The sequence below is a fragment of the Marmota marmota genome, unplaced genomic scaffold (assembly GCF_001458135.2).
Source record: "Marmota marmota marmota unplaced genomic scaffold, marMar, whole genome shotgun sequence".
Classification (NCBI taxonomy): Eukaryota; Metazoa; Chordata; class Mammalia; order Rodentia; family Sciuridae; genus Marmota; species Marmota marmota.
The window spans coordinates 724,750-743,021 of record NW_025999900.1 but is presented as its reverse complement, the minus strand read 5'-3'; the positions used below and the strand labels follow the sequence as shown (position 1 = coordinate 743,021).

Here is an 18,272-nt window from a genome sequence, read left to right as displayed (position 1 = left end):
CCTTTGACCATACAATCTTGTATAAGATTCAAATCCATGTCAACCTTCCCTATGAATTGTCTTTTTACATTAATGACATTTATTTAGCATCCCAGTCAATGATAAAAGAAAATTAAGACACTGTTCAGCTCTCTATACAACCTCATTCCGACATACATACATGACTCCTATATTTTGAATTTAAATGTTTAATACATTCAGTCAACTATCTATAATTAATAGTAATTTTTATTTCTACATAGTTCTCAAAATTGGAATCATTTATAGAATCAGTTTTAATAGAAATTAAAGATAAATGTGAGAATGCTTCTGATTTGTTTCAAATTTATTTCTTAAACCACTTGATCATTTTTAATTTCTTAATTACAATGGGACAACTGATTGTTCACAGCTCAGAGAACACCAGTCACTATAAAGTACTGCCTGCGAATGGGGGTGATTATGAGAGGATAAAAGTGAGGGGAAATATTTTGGAATTGTCTGGAAAGTTTTTCCAAAGTGTATCCCATCACTATCACAACCACAGAAAGCCAATGTTTTAGAGATGTGTCACAGACTTTATAAGAAGAATGCAATCAAGGTTTAGCCAGAACTGAAGTTAGAAGCCTTGTGACAAGCACTGCTAAAAAGGATTCTCATTAGGCCAATGCTCAGGGCTTCCGTAGATACTTCCCTCTACACATCACTTTCCCAGTTAGATGTATAGTGAGGCAAGCACCCAAAGAGAGACAATTATTTCTATCACTTATGTGCAATAAGTGGTACACTTTCAATTGCTTACCTCCAATATTCTGAATTATTATGGTGCCTGCCACCACCACCTATAAAAGAAAAAAAATGTATTCAGAAGATAAAAGGGGAAACTATGTAAAAGAATTAGTATTTTATTAAAATCCAAAAACTAATACTATAAAATAGATGCAGAAGTCATGATAATGAGAAACAAGAATGAATAAATTGACAGTTATTTGTAATACAAAAAATTAATAAAAATTACATAAAAAGGCTTTCTTTAATAGTTCCACAATTACCATAAAAATGTTTTGCAATTTTTTGGCAGTCATTTCTGAATAGTTAGACTTGTTAAAAGCTAGTAATTGGTGATTATCAAAGTTAAAAACCTGAAATTGAATCTGGGGAATCTGAGGGTCCCTTTCATATTGGTTTTACCACACTACTTTAGCAGGAAGACCAAGATAGCTTGGAGTGTGCTGTGCCAGTGTAGTCTTGCATAGAAGGAAATCATACACCTTCTGAGTATATTAGCTTGGCATACTCCTAGCTTTTGAAAATTCTATGCCAGGGATTAATAAAGTCTATAGCAGAAAACTCCAGAGCAAAAACATTCTCACACCCTGAAAATTTAGACAAAATGTTTCAAGCTCAATAATGTGAAGTAAGCTGAGTGTAAGAAAATAGAAAGTAGTGAAAACTGTAGTCTATTGGAGAACTCCCCCTTCAAAATGGAACAGTTTTGCTACTCAGGTCTGGTGAGTTGATGACATGTGAGAACACACATCCAGTGTAGCCAGATCTTCTGATTTTTAAAGGAAAATCAGAAATCAATGTTTTTCAAACTTTTATGATTATCAGCTGGCAACATATTAAAAATAAAAAAGTTTTGAGCCAAACAATATATGCCTGAGGACTAGTTCAGGCTGCAGGATTGCAAGTTTATGATCTTGGATAAGACCTCTAGGAAACTCAAGGAACATTTTGTCCATCCTTGGTGATAAGATGTATTCAGAGGAAATAGTTAAACATTGCACTTCCATTTGAGCTTTCTGAGGACTCAAATCTTGGTGGACTGCAATCATCAAGGGATGTTTGGATCTATCTAACATCATTCAGTCCTCCATGAAGTGGGAACAGATCAACTGTCAGGCCCATCTCTACTAGGAATTCCATCAGTGACACAAAATTTGTCTGTCCTGGAAACAATCAAAGGTAAGGCCTTGGGGTCTGCAGAGAAGTGATATTGAGTTGAAAATCTGGCAAAGTGTCTTTAGGGATATGGTAATTACCATTCTAATGTTTTCCAGAGGGAACTCTGCATCACAACCCACTTAAAAATTAGTTTCAAACTCTGTTATTTATGAAAAGACTATTTTAAACTGTACACTATCTTCAGTACAAATTATACCTACTATCACACACACATATAATATTTGAATGTATTGTCTATCATGAATGTATTATCTATCAATATATTGCAAAGAAGTAATAACATCTTAATAATTACTTTTCCATTCTTTAGCTGAATTTAAGCATTTAATATCTACAAAGCCAGATGAATGTGCCATCTTCAGTGCCTAGCCCAATGCAGGGCATGGTATCTATTCAATAAATATTTATCTGATAAGTAAATACATCAATTTAGAGACATTTTTTGAAATCTTCCTTAAAATTTCAAAATATTTCAAAACAACTGATTCTCAGAATACTATCTTGTATCATATTTATATGAAATCTAGAGACAACAGGAAAGTTTCAACTCACTTGTGAAGTGGAAAGGAAACACAAACAAGTAATAATTCCTCATCCAAAGTATGCTCTGTCTAGTGCACCTGCCTATTATGAACTGGGTGCACATATTAAAGTAATAATGCAACAGCTCTAGAGTTTTAGGAAAAGGAGACTCAATCCATTACTCTTCTTTTAGATTGTTGCTGCCCAAGGATGCATGAAATACTAATGTGAAATGACAGTGATCAGTGATCACACTTAGATTCATGTTTACAGACCACATTAACTGGGGAGTTTTCTTATATAATAACTTTTTTTGTCCTTATTCTTTGATTAAACTAGCTGTATCAAATTCATCACTGATTACACTAAACCTCTTGATTTTAGGAAAGAGAACCTGTTACCAGGGATGATGAATACAATCCTTTACCCTCAAGTAACATATTTCCTGTTTTGTGCAAATTTCAAGTTTTTAAGGTCTAAGCCATGAGACCACCTAGTATATGATTTAAACATTCCCTTTTATACTTTAAAAACAGTTAATTGGAATATAAGTACAAGTTTTTTTTTTCCCCTCTCCATTATATAGTTGTATCTTTTTCCTCCCATACTCACTCCTTAGAAGTTAATTTAGCTGCATGTGGTGGCATACACCTACAATCTTACATATTTGGGAGGTTGACACAGGAGAATTGCAAGTTCAAGGCCAGCATGGGGGATCAATAACTCAGGTTAGCCATTTACAAATAAGGTACCCTTTTAGATTAAAAGCAAAAGAAACAGTATGTGAGGTGAGACATATGTTACTTAATTTAGCCATTCTGTAATCTGTATATATATTTTATAACATTCTATACATGGTAAATATGTACAAATTTTGGTTTTCAATTAAAAAAAATACAAGCAAACAAAAATACAAAAACAGATTTATAAACAGAAAAATTTCTGTTTGGAACCAACATAAATATGGGTTCTAGAAGTATGATTAGCTCTTCAGGGGGGGGAAAAAGTACTATAATACTGATAGCAATGCTCAACTCCTGATAATCTGCGAAAAAAGATAATGTTTTTCTCTAGCTCTGAAATGAGAATACCTATAAAAAATGAGTGCCACTAAATTTTGCTGTCATCTTTCTTATTCTAAGTAGGAAATGTAGCAGATTTATAATCTGTAGTCACAGGTTGTGGAATTGGCTTTATGTAATTGTTGATAAATAGGACCCTTGGGCTGGGGTTGTAGCCCAGTGTAGAGTGTTTGCCTTGCATATATGAGGCACTGGGTTTGATCCTCAGCACCACATAAAAAAATAAATAAACAAAACAATGTTATAAAAAAAAATAAGACCTTTAAACTGCTCTGGCCCTTAATTTTCTCACCTATAAATGATGGGGTAGTTAGGTAATCTTTCAGGATTGTTTAACTCTCAAATTCTATGATGTTAGCTGGGCTCAGTGGCACACATATGTAATCTCAGTGTCTCAAAAGCCTGAGACAAGTTCAAAGCCAGCCTCAGCAATACCGAGGTACTATGCAACTTTGTGAGACCCTGTCTCTAAATAAAATACAAAATAGGGGCACATATACTTGTTCTCTCTTCCTGCTCCCATCATTTTCTTTTCTTCTTTTTTTACAAACTTTTGTTTCCTTTTATTCCCCAAAAGTCTTTCTATTATATATACTTGTCTCTTAACTTGAAACAGAAGGAGAAAATGCCTCTTTGGTTTTGGACACAATAAGAAAAAAATAAAATTACCTTTCCGGGTAATCCAAATGCAAAAAGTCCAAGATCTTCATAAGATGTTACAGCTGTTAAGAGAAATGATCATTTTCACTTTTACACAAACCATTTATGTGCCAAGTCTTCAAGGAAAGAAAGGTATTCTACTAAAAACTAAGCAGAGTATAATTTTTAGGATTCAGGCCCATCAGAACTAGACATAAATATGAGGAAAAAATAAAGGTAATAGAAAGAAAGGTGAACTTAATTAGGTATTTTATATAAAGGTCTTTAGAGCATTAATCTCCAGGATATATAAAGAACTCAAAAAATTAATACCAAAAGAACAAATATCCCAACCAATAAATGGGCAAAGGAAGTAAACAGATACTTCATGAATAAGAAATATAATCCGTCAACAAATAAATTTTAAAAAGTTACACTCCTCTAGCAATTACAGAAATGCAAATTAAAACTACACTGACATTCCATCTCACTCCAGTCAGAATGGCATTTATCAAGAATGCAAGTAACAATAAATGTTGGGGGAAAAGGTACACTCATACATTGCTGGTAGGGCTGAAAATTGGTGCACCCTGGAAAGCAGTATGGAAATTCCTCAAAAAACTTGGAATGGAACCACCATTTGACCCAGTTATTCTACTCCTCAGTATATACCCCAAAGACTTAAAATCAGCATACATCAATGCAGCCACATCAATGTTTACAGCAGCTCAATTCACAACAGATAAGCTTTAGAACCAACCTTCAATAGATGAATGAATAAGGAAAATGTGATACATAAACATTAGCTATAAAGAAGAATAAAATTATGACATTTGCCAGTAAATGGATGGAACTAGAGATTATCATGTTAAGTGAAATAAGCCAATCCCCAAAAAACAAAATGCCAAATATTCTCTTTGATATGTGGATGCTAACAGACAATGGGCGGGCAGTGTAGAACAGAAGTTCACGGCATTAGACAAAAGGGAATGAAGGGAAAGGAAGGGGGACAGGAATAGGAAAGACAGTTGAATGAATTGGACATAACTTTCCTATGTTCATATAAGAATACACAACCAGTGAAACTCCATATTGTGGAGTTTCACAAGAATGGGATCCTAATTAGAAAAAGTTATACTCCATGTATATATGTCAAAATATACTCTCCTGTCATGTATATCTAAAAAGAATAAAAGGAAAAAAAGAAAAAAACAAATTCCTTTGTTTATTGTTAAAAAAGTCTTTGATAAATTTCTTCGTTAAATCTTTAATTTTCAACCCAAAATATAGCCCACAATGCCTGTGATTTTCATGTCCTTTTATTCAACAGTGATGATTTCCCCTTTAAAAAAAATCACCAAGGACTCCTTTTATTAATGTGTTTCATATTCTGAAAGATTTTATCTCTCTAATGGCACATAATAATTATTTCCCATTTTTATTAAGCAAAAGTTTCTGATCAGTATAAGGTAACCATTGTCAACACAGTAATCTTGGTTACCAACTAACAATCATCTATGTATCTACCTGACATCCCCTCTGCATCTATTTTAAATAAATTGTATAAACTGGTCATGGGTCAATTTGTGATTTCTCTAAAGTGTTCTGAAATACTGACAGTTGCTCAAACACTTTCAATATTAATTCTGCAAACTCCTAGTGGCTTGGGTTCACCTTTCCTAAAACTACTGGATGATCACACTAAATTTAAAGCAGTAGTAGTGACTTTTTTTTTTAGTTAGTATCTCCCTAAGTTGTCCAGGCTGACCCTAAACTTTTAATCCTCCTGCCTCAAACTCCCAAGTAGTTGAAATTATAGGCATGTACCATGGGCCCAGCTAGAAGTAACAACTTTAGTAGGAACTTTTGAAGACCTGTGGTTTATAAGGACAGAGTCCTTAGGACAGAGTATGTAGCAAATCTCAAGGTTGTTTAACCAATATCCAGGCTATAAGAATTCAAATGGCATAATTACTTAATATCCCACTTCTCCCTATACAGTACTTGCATACACATTGTCCAAATTTAAGTTTTCACTGCAAAAGTTTCCCCAAACTGGATATGTAAATAAAAGTTAGATAAAGTATTAAAGTTGTACAATACTTTCAAAGACATTCACTCTTCCAGGTGTCTAGCATGATAATAATGTATTAACGGTGGAAGCAACACTTTTATCCAACAATTAGTAGGGCATATACTCTTCTTCATCATAAAAGAATAATAAATTACATTCTTATTTCACACATTTAAGCAATGTATTCATTAAAAAGATGAAAATTAAATGGCTTATAAAGGAACCAAATTACATCCTTAGTCCATATAGCTTCATGTTTAAGTTAGTAGTGCTATCATTTGTGTGAAAAGTGCATAAAAAAGGGGGAGGCTTGGGATGTGGCTCAGTGGTTAAGTGCCCCTAGGTTAAACTCCCCATTAAAAAAAATAAAAGTTCATAAACTCATAGTGCTTATGCTAAAGAGAAGCAGATACTAAGGCATGGTACAATAATACACATCTCCCATTGGCCAAATATACAGCTCATCATTTCCTAAACCCAGTTTTAATAAACTGTTCAACATAAACATGGGTTTTCTTTTCTTAATTTTTATTGTTGGTTGTTCAAAACATTACATAGTTCTTGATATATCATATTTCACACTTTGATTCAAATGGGTTATGAACTCCCATTTTTACCCCGTATACAGATTGAAGAATCACATGAGTTACACATCCATTGATTTACATATGGGTTTTCTTATCAACTTCCACTTATCAGCAAAATATTCGTTTGTACTTTCATAACTAAAAACTTCCAAGTATATACAAATAAACATTTGTAAAAAAATATATGGCCTTTATATATTATAATATAAACTCAGAAAGAAAATAGTACAATATTAAAAAAATATGGAGTTTTAGTAATTAAGAAAAAATATTTCAATTTTAATCTATTATCAGGGTAATCAAAGGATTTGAAAAATCCTTTGAGAAAACTTTTTGGATGATTCAGCTATTTTTAAAAATGGAAGCCGGAGGTGGGGGCACACACCTGTAATCTCAGTAGACTGGGAGGCTGAGATAGGAGGATCACAAGTTCAAAGCCAACCTTATCAACAGTGAGGTGCTAAGTAACTCAGTGAGACCCTGTCTCTAAATAAAATACAAAATAGGGATGGGGATGAAGGTCAGTGTTTGAGTGCCCCTGAGTTCAATCCCTGGTACCAAAAAAAAAAAATGTATTCACTTAATGCTAAACACAGTACACAAGTATAATTTAGTTTTGAATTTGAATTTAATTATAAGTAGAAACCTTTATGCTTTAATAGTGAAAGATTTCAACAATAATTTTATAAGGGGTAGATTTTTGATTTTTTTAAATTATTTTTTTAATACCTTTATTTTATTTGTTTATTTTTTTGTGGTGCCGGGGATCGAACCCAGTGCCTCATGCATGCTAGACAAGTGCTCTACCACTGAGCCACAACCCCGGCCCAATTTTTGATATATTTAAAACACAAAATTAAAAAGCAGAATTACGAAACTTTTAGGACTGGCATTTTCCTTCCTATGTGAAAGGCCAAAATTCTTTGCTTCAAATACACACATTTTAAAGTAAATATCATTACAAAAAGTAATCATTATTTTAATCAATAAATTTTTACTAGTTTGTTTTAACATTTTTAAACCTAATTGACAGCATTATATACAGGCACAATTCCTTATACTTAACATTCCAGTCAGCCTTGGTACATATATTAAACCAGAAAATTGTCTACACGTTAACATGCATCTAATTTGGCATTTAAAAGGTAATTTTATTAGATTTTTTATTATGTGAACCAACTCTCCAGAATATCTGTGATCTGTCACTGAGCCATGAGATTAAAGAAATATCACTGTTTTTAGCATTCTTATAATATTACAATTAAATGTGTTCATTCTTTTTTTCTTTCTTCTTGTTTTCTTTTTCTTTTTTCTTTTGGAAAGTCCCTTCTCAGAGATGCTGAGTTAGTCGGTCTTGGGGTGGGACCTGAGATTCTATATTTTTTTGTTTTATATTTTCCACTTTTTTTTTTTATTGGAACACTACATTTGTAACATAATGATGGGATTTATTGTTACACATTTGTACATACTCACAATATAACAATATATTTTGACCAATACATTATTCTTCAGAATAATTTTTTCTTTTTTTTTAATATTTTACTTTTTTGTTGTACACAATATCTTTATTTTGTTTATTTATTTATGTGGTGCTGAGGATCGAATCCAGGGCCTCTCATGTGCTAGGTGAGTGCTCTACCGCTGAGCCACAACCCCAGCCCCAAGAATAATTTTCTTTCCAGGAATTTAAAGCAAGGAAGCTTTTCTGTTACATATGGGAATGCATCAAATATCTTCTTTTCAAATGACTTCTTTGGCAAGATTTAATTGTTTGTAAGTTATCAAGAAAATACTCATCAAAGAGTTTAACTCATCGCAGAGTTTCACTAGGGTTATTTATTTATTTGTTTATTTGTTTAGGGATGTGGGAATTAAAACTAAGACCTGATACATACTAGGCAATAGCTCAACCACTGAGATACACCCCCAGCCCTGTTTTACGTTTAAATAGCAGAAAATAAGTATAGAATGCATATTTAGTAAACATGAAAAACTAAATGGATTGTTTATTATGACCAAACAATCCTAATACAAAAGAATCTGAAAAGAATAGATATGCAACCTTCACTGTTCCAGGAAATATAATCAAACTAGTAGATTAAGGAAGACAATTTAAATTGCAACTTCTGACATTTTAGCAATCTCAAGCTTGCTCTCTGGTTCTATTATTTTTCAGTTTTATAAAAATATCACTAAGGACAACAAATTCTCAAACTGAAAGTAAAAAAATAAAATTAGACTTTTAAATGGAGACCGAGTACAGTGCTCAAGTCCTAATTCTAACGTTCTAGTCAGCATGTCTGGGTAGTCATTCAGTTCTGTCACTGTCATCAGACTCCTTTTATGTTGCAAAAATTAGAAGCACTTTTCCATGCCTGGACATCATGAATATGAATAATGGCTTTTGGCTTAACTTCGAGGCTTTACTAAAATGTGTACACAGTCAGCCAAAAGCTTTATTTCCACATCCTTGATTTTTAATGGTTTTCTGGAGCATCTCAGCATATAAACCAAAACACCAATGAAACACTTTTTTAAAGTTCTGTTCTGTCACGTAAGCAATTTCTTAAAATGCTGGTAACAGAATAAACTGGTATTAATGGTTGGAATGCGATTTGATTTGAACAATCAGTGGTTAAAATGTTTAGAACATTTGACCCCTGGGAGCTTTTATATTAGGAAATAAGACTAAAATCAGAGAAAGATGCAAAGATACTCGTCACAGCATGGCATACACTAGATAAACAAAACTTAAATGCTCAATAACAATAAAGGGTTGATATAAATTACAGTAGGCATACCTGATAGAGTAATATAAAGCCACTAAAAACTGTGTTTATAATAACATGAAAATGCCAGTATTATTTAAAATACAACAAATAGGATTTGAATAGCTCTATAAAACAAAACACAAAATGAGTGGAACAAATTATTCATAAATGGCAACAGTAATAGTTTAGTCTTTATTCTTTTTTCCCTTCTTTTTCAGGTATTTTATTTTATTTTTTTAAAAATATTTATTTATTTATTTTAGTTTTCCGCGGACACAACATCTTTGTTTGTATGTGGTGTTGAGGATTGAACCCGGGCCGCACGCATGCTAGGCAAGCGCGCTACTGCTTGAGCCACATCCCCAACCCCGTTTTTCAGGTATTTTATACTACCTATATAATGGGGGTAGTGGAACTTTTTTTTTGGTATTGGGATTGAACCCAGGGGCACATAACCACTGAGCCACATCCCCAGCCCTTTTTAAATTTTTTATTTAGAGACAGGGTTCCACTAAGTTGTTTAAGGTCTAAATTGTGGAACTTTATTTTTAAAAACCATAAAGTTGGGCATGGTAGCACACACCTGGAGTTTAGCTACTCAGGAAGCTAATGAGGAGGATTCACATGAGCCTACAGGTTAGAGACCAGTCTGGGCAATATAGTGAGATTCTGGCTCAAAAACAAAACAAAACAAAACCCTAGAAAGACCCCCACGATACTTGAGTGGTTCCATTTTCTCTACTCAATATCTGACAGATTTCATTTAAGCTGCAATTTTAATTTTCTCTAGTGTTATTAACTGAAGCATTTCTATTATTTTTTTTGCTCTTGTATGATCAACATCTTATGAGAGATGTTTTAAGAGATAAAAAAAATAAGATATAATTATCACCAATCACATGAATAGGATATTCCTAAAGAAAAGAAATAACATTAACTATGAAATTAATCCAGTCTTTTACAGGAATTCATATAAGCAGTACTTGGCACAACCTTTCTTAAATAAATAACTAAAAGCAATCATTAGTAATCTATTTTAGAAAATTATTTTTTGATATTAAAAAAATCAATGTTATGTTTTGAGGAGGTAGAGAGCTATAAATCTTAATCAAAGTAAACTGGGAAAAAATTTCTTCTTTAATGTACCATCAAGGCACACTTTAGTGCTATTTTGGCTAGACCAAGAGTTTGGCCTCCACAGAAATCATTTGGAAAGCTGCTTCCCATGAAATAGTGGAATATTTCCAGCTAGTTACTCCAGTGTTCTGTCTGCTTTGCATTTTTTCCTCAATGAAATAGGACAATTAATAAACTCTGGTTACAGTACAGAGCCCAAGTTTCAGCAGCAGCAATATTATCTTTGGATCTGGATCGAGGGACGTGAGTTATTCAAACACAGTTTAACTCTCAGAAAGTTGGCCATTTGGAATGTGCCCTTATTATTCTGAAATTCTTTTCTTTCTTGTGTTTTCCATTATTTTCCTCTCAACTTTTTTCTAATAGTATCCATGGGGTCATTCATATTTTGAGTATTCAGTATGCAATTTAGTGGCCATTTCTGATCCCTCTTAATGTGTTTTAAATTATCAGTATACCAGCTGATTGTAGTATGATTTTAGAGCCCTATTTACAATAAAAGAAAATAGAATGCTAAGATATTACCATTTTTCAAGTAGCAATAGATGCTGTAATGCTGCATGGATAGAGAGGGTTCTGGGATCCCAATAAACTACTTAGCTCTACAGTAAACATTATGCTTTAGTTTTAAGCTTTTATATTCAACTTATAAACATGAACAACTTCAAATGATCACATAAACAAAGAAAATACTGTCAATCTTGATAATGTAAGGAAAGAATTAACAGACTATGGAAATAGGGAGAGGAGAGTTGAAAGAAAGGATAGGAGCACAGATGTCAAGAAGGCAGAGTCGAAAATAGGATTTAAAGTTGATGGACCAAAAAAGAGATTACATGGTTTTTTTTTGTTGTTTTTTTTTTTTGAGTTACAAAATAACCAATGAACAAACTATTGAGTAGAAACTAATAAAAATTATTAAAAAAAGAAATTATAAAGAAAAAGGGAGATATTAGTGCATTTGAGCTAAATGCTTATCGTTTGTAACAAACAGACTATCTCTTAAATCAACATATAACGAGGGTTATTATCTAGACTTGGAAAGACAACATTTTTAAATTAACTCTGGGAAATATAAGAGAGGTGGGAAAGAAAGGGTAGGAAATTGCTCATACATAAGTGCATATGTGTGTATATGTTAGCATATAATACTTTTGATAAAAATAAAAAATTAAATTAAAAATTTTAACCCTAGAAGGACTCACACCCAATCCTTTCCTATGGCCCAATAACAAAAAGTTTAGCCTCTGTCAAGGAAGCATTTACTCCAACATCAAAGCACGTACAAATGATTCCTGATATAATTCCAAAATCAGGAGTAGAGCACCTGAGTAGAGCACACACAGTCTAACCCAGGGTTTTGCAACCTTGTCACTACTTTTTGGCCTAGATAATTTTTTTTTGTTGTTGTTGTTAAAGGAGGCTGTCTTGCATACTGTAGGAGTTTAGCAGTAATCCTGACCTTTACCCACGAAATGCCAAAAGTGCCTCATCCCTGCCATCTGCCCATCCCTAGGTATGACAATCAGAAATGTCTTCAAACATTGCCAAATGCCCTGGTGGAGAAAAATCAAACCCAGCTGAGAATCACTCAATAATAAAACGGATGAGACAGGAACAGTAATGCACTGAAGACAGAGTCACATAATGAACCCACTTGATTAACTGTGGTCTGTTGGCTCACTAATCAAAAGAAAATGAGATTAAAATAGAGTTTGGACAGCTGACTACCATTCCAAATGATCAGCAAATGTCCATAGTGAGCTATGATTTGGGAAACATGAATCTGTTATATTTCAGTTGTTTTCAGTTCTTGTGTGCCTCTTACAATGCTGAATGTTATTCATCTTGACCCTAAAGCGATCCATGGCCTTTCTATGACATCCAGACTAATTCTGGGCAAAACCAAACTAAATGAACCAAATAAAAAAATCCTAGCAACTGTCAGCTTTCCTGAGAAATGGTATGTCAAGAGTGCAACATGTCATGTAGATAGTGAATACTTTATCTTATAAACTATATAAAAAAAAATCTTTTTTTTTTTCTTATATAAGGATTGAACCAGTACTGGGGATTGATCTAGGGGGACTTTACCACTGAGCTACATCCCCAGACCTTTTTTACTTTAAGACAGAGTCTTACTAAATTGCCAAGGTTGGTCTCAACTTGGTGATCTTCCTGCCTCAGCCTCCCAAGTCACTAGGATCATAGGTGTGTGCCACTGTACACAGCAGGAATTTCCAAAGGTAATTTGACTAAGCATAACTTTTGCATTGTATGTTAATTTTGAAACTTATAAAATGTAACTCCTCTATAGTTTTAGGACATTCATCCATTCATTACCCACATATCCAGCTTTTATAAAATGCCCTGTGTGTGTCAAGCACATGGTAGATGTTATAAAAACCATGGGGTTAATGATCTGAATATAAACTAAATTTCTAGGAATACAATTACCATGTAAATGCAGGAAACCCTAACTTGGTGTGTTACTTACTAATTTGTTTGGAATTTTGTCAAAAATTGATTCCTAAAGGGATGGAAAATATACACCAACATTTACTTTGTTTCTTCTTCTTTTATTTTATTGTAATGGCATTATATAATACATAGGTAGTACACTGGTTTTCTATGGCTGCTCTAATAAACTATCATAAATTTGGTGGCTTACAACAACAGAAATTTATTTTTTTCACACTTCTGAAGGCCATAAGTCCAAACTCAAGTTTAGCTGAGCCAAAATCAAGGTGTCAACATGGCACACTCCTTTTTAAGGTTCTGGAAAGACTCTATTCCTTGCCTCTTCCAGCTTCTGGTAGCTGTTAGTATACCTTTATTTGTGGTTTTATCACTCCACTCTCTGCCTATGGTCACATTGCTTCTTCTGTCTGTGATCTTCCTTCTGACACATATGACTGAATTTAGAGCCTGCCAAGATAATCCTGCTATCTCAAACTCCTTAACTTAATCATACCTACAGAGTACTTTTTTGTCATATAATATAACATCCACAGGTTCTAGGAATTAGGATGTGACTGTCTTTTGGAGGGCCATTATTCAGTTCACCACAGGTACATTATAATACCTACTGAATTTTTTTTTTTTCAGGTAGTAACAGGAGCATTTAGAAACTATTTACTATAAAAAGGGAAAACTACTGCCCTAGACAGTTTTAAAAACTTTTGCTTTAAAAGACAAAACAAGTTGAACACAGTAGCTCTCCCCTGTAATCCTAGCTACTTTAGGGGAGGATCATGAGTTTAAGGCCATTCTGAGCAACACAGATAGACTTCATCTCAAAACAAAACAAATGGGGAAAAAAACCCACAAAACAAAATATGGACAGCAAAAGACCCTTTCACTCCACATGTTCCATTACTAAAAATAAAAATTCTCATAAAAGAATTGTAATCTTCTTTAGGAAGAGGAAGACAGGGGACTATATTCTCTTTCTCAAAAAAAGAGACTATGTTATAGGATCCAGAAAAGACCAAAATTCTCTCTGGAAGCAACAAGTGGTGAATTGCAGTATCTACCTTGAGTCTTAAACCTCTCACTGCCTCAGCAAAAAAGCCCACATATTTTTTCCTTTTCCTTGGTTCTATTTAGTTACACATAACATTGGGATTCATTTTGACATAACTATAAAGGCATGGAATATAATTTGCTCTAATTCAGTCCCGGGTACTTCCCTTTCCCTTCTCCCTCCTCCTGTTCCCTTTATTTCTTCCCCAGCTCCCTTCTGTTTCTTTCTTCTTCCCTTACCTCCCCCCACCTTTTTCTTTCTATGATTAAAGCACCTGAAATCTACTGTCTTGGCAAATCTCCAGTAAATAATACAGTATTAACTATATTCAACACGCTGTACATTAATTTTTATATTTATGCATCATCTATGATTTCATAAACTTTGATCATCAACTCCTCATATCTCCCACCTCCCCAGAGCCCCTGTAAACTGTGTTCTATTCTTTGTTTCCATGTCTTTGACTTTTTTAGATTCCATATGTAAATGAGAACATGCAGATTTTTCTATGTCTTGCTTACTTTACTTAGCAAACTTGGAAAGATCTCTTTTTTAAGGCTGAATAATGTTACATTGTAAATACATAATTTCTTTATTCATTCATCCACTGACAGACACTTAGGTTCTTTCCACAATTTGGCTATTGGGAATGATACTACAGTTGACAGGAGAGCACTGATTATCTCTACAAGGTACTGATTTCATATCCTGTGTGCACATAACCCAAAGAGGAACTGCTGGATCCCATGGTTTCTTTTACCTGGTAGTATGTATTTTAAATTCCTCTATGCCTTTTTGTACCTTTTTTTTTTAAAAAAAATATTTTATTTTTTAGTTGTACACAATACCTTTGTTTTATTTATTTTCATGTGGTACCTGAGGATTGAACCCAGGGCCTGCATGCACTAGGCGAGCGCTCTACCACTGAGCCACACAACCCTAGTCCCCTTTTTTGTATCTTGATGGCTCATTTCTTTATTTATTGTATCAATATGTCTCAATGGCTTTTTTTTTTTTTTCATTCACTAATGAGGATATTTTGGTTGCTCCCAAATTTCACCAATTGTAAATAACACTGCTGTAAACATCCATGCATAGGTAGACAGTAAGTCTTGAATTCATTTTAGTAAATACCAAGAGGGGCATCACAGAGTAAGTTATGTTTGGTTTCACAAAAAAACAAAGCAAAAATACAAAGAAAAAAATGTATTCCAAAGTGGCTATAAATTTTACATTATCAACCTCAGATCAATCGATAAATACAAATCTCTTAAATCAGCACCACACATACAATAAACTCAATATAAATTTTATCTTTTAAGAAAACAAACCTTGACTAACAAAGGGAATGGTATTATTTGCATTTTGCACCTTACACTCAAACTCCAGATGAATATACATCCTTTGAGGAGAATGCAAACAGGATTACTCAGTCCTATTTAAAGTATTACTTTTCCCTCCTCTTTAGGATCCTATAATTTATATTCATGTTATGATTCAACTCCAATATAATCCTTGTGAGGGGTTATGGCATGATCTATCCAGTAGCAATAAGGAACAAGAATTAGATCTAAGAAATATTTAAAAATTGATTAGTAACTTGGTGACATATGAGATAAAAACTAAGTGATACCATTCACTGGGGTAGGCACACAGGAATAGAAACACATTTGAGATGTCAGAGATGAAAGGTAAGTTTAACTTCGAACACACTGGGCTTATAATGCCTATAGAACATCTAAATGGAGAGTTCCAATTATAGCTGATATGGGTATATGGAGTGTGGAGTGAAATCATCAATCTATAACTGGTCAACTATAACAGTTTACAGTATTATTCAGAGACAGCAAGGCATGAAGGTGATAAAGACTCTGGTGGGGTAGAGACAACTATGTGAGGGATAGTGCAAAGGTGGGAAAATCAAATTAAAGTCCTAGTAGGGGGTGAAGAATTGTCAAAGAGCTGGGCTATTTCAGAGAATGAGATAGAAAAGTGGAAGATGGTGGTGGCTGGAGAACTGGACATTTAAAAATGAGATTTTGGACGGCAACACCATTTTGGTAATGACATGATCAACCAAGAAAATATGACCAAGTAATAAATAGCTGAGGTAGATAGAGGATGTAATCATTGAAGAGATTCAAGAACTAAAAATATTATAATATTTGGCTACATGAACACAGAAATCATCTAAAAATATGACAGGGCAATATTGAAGAAACTAAAAGAAATGGGAGATTAATATTTTGGCTTTTAACTAAAATATTCTTGAAATGACAGGAGATGGTATAGGAGTGTTCGGACAATAACAACATGGAGAGGAGTAGGTGGTATATACTTATGTGATTCAAAGTTGGGGGTTTAAGAGGAAGAAGATGGTTGAGAAGTAGATATGAGATATAACCAGGGCACCCATCCAATCTTATGAATGGTATGAGGGACATGGAAGGAAAGAGTGAACAATGATGCAGTGTCCTCAGAGGAGCTGAGTATTTTCTTAGGTTACGAAAAGGAAAAGAATGTTCAGAAAAGAATTAAGGACATGCAGGTTTTGCTGATTGTGAGTTGAGGAGCATAGTGGAAGGGTTTTAGGAGTTGGAGACTATAGGAAAATGAGGTCAGAAAATAGGCAACAGCTGTAATGGATGAGTCTGGGAAATAAAGAATAACTGAGTGACTGACATATTTGAGATAAATATTATGATACTATTAATCCAAATGGTCTTGAGGCATAGGATGGTAATAACAGTGCTTGGGAAGGCTTAGGGACTAGAGTAGGGGTTTGGGCCAGAAGCATACAGAGTTCTATAATTCTCATTCCCGTCTGCTAATAGTGATGTAGAGGCCAGAGGAAGGGAGCTGAAAGTTTAATTCCAGAGCACAAGATGTGTTCCCATGGAATGGCAATAAGCCAACTGTTTCTAAGATCACAGTGTCCATGACACTTTGCAATATTTCAAGATTTTGTCCCAGTGAGTACACGTAATAGGAGCTAGCATTTATCAAGGACTTGAAATTTTATACACGTTATTTTATTCCATTTTTAGAACAATCCCAAGAGGAAAGTATTATCAGAGCCATTTTACATTCAGCAAACTAAGGCTAATGAGAATAAGATACCTTATATGCCACCTCAGCTCCTGCTAGACCCAATCCTATATAAAATCCAAAACAAGAGAATTTCATGTGAAGAAATACTTTGGTTTTTAATCAAGATAAATATTTCTCTTCACTTTTTACCTCCAAAGAAATTATTTTGTAAAGACTTAAAATACCTCTTTTTCTGGATAATGATTCCAATACAAACACTGTAACTAGTTTATGATAGTCCAACAAAGCAATAGCAAAAATTAGCTACATTAATTCTCTAGACTTCTGCGAATGTATTGGGGAGGGAGAGGGAGCCTACCTCCAGAGAATTACAATGACTGAGGAATTCAATCAATGGAAGACACGTGCATCAGTTCAGTACATATGAAGAACCATGAAAAAGTTAGTTCACAGACCCAAATAAGCTACAAAAGTCAAAGAAAAAAAAAAAGAGAAAGAGATGTTTTCATTTTATATGCCCAAGAGTTACAGAAAAGAAGAGGAGGCAGTGTTAGAATTTTAAAGTTAAATACAGATGAACTAAAAGGAGAGGGAAAAAATTAACATTATTTAGATAGCTCCATTAAGTTGAATACTACTTCCCCAAATTAAATAAAACATTTTAGTTAAAGAAGACTTAATTGCCACAGAGCATTAATTTTTTAATAGAATTCATCAAAAGAACTTATTACAATGTTAAATAAACTATCACAATTCAGTGAAAGTAATTTTCACATAAATAAGCAAAATTTCAAAATTAAAATTTTAGTTAAGATTCAGCAGGATATACAAATATATTTATCTAAAACTATTATTTGAGATGTGGTTACAAACAACTTTCTGCTTTGCATTGTTTCCTAGCATTTTCATCTGTCTACACATTCACCTATGAGC

General features: G+C 33.6%; 1 protein-coding gene across 4 annotated transcripts in view; it reads right to left on the bottom strand.

Moving 5' to 3' along the window:
* The window catches only part of Slc38a6 (solute carrier family 38 member 6), a 57,039-nt gene that overhangs the window by 32,296 nt on the left and 6,471 nt on the right, over positions 1 to 18,272 (bottom strand). For 3 of the 4 annotated variants that reach the window (XM_015489900.2, XM_048798454.1, XM_048798456.1), the window contains exons 4-5: positions 4,221 to 4,273; positions 782 to 821 (exon numbers count right to left, since the gene is read on the bottom strand). In XM_015489900.2, coding sequence (XP_015345386.1) covers positions 782 to 821; positions 4,221 to 4,273 — 93 coding nt within the window. The remainder of the gene's footprint in view (positions 1 to 781; positions 822 to 4,220; positions 4,274 to 18,272) is intronic. The other variant, XM_048798455.1, reaches the window with a different exon arrangement.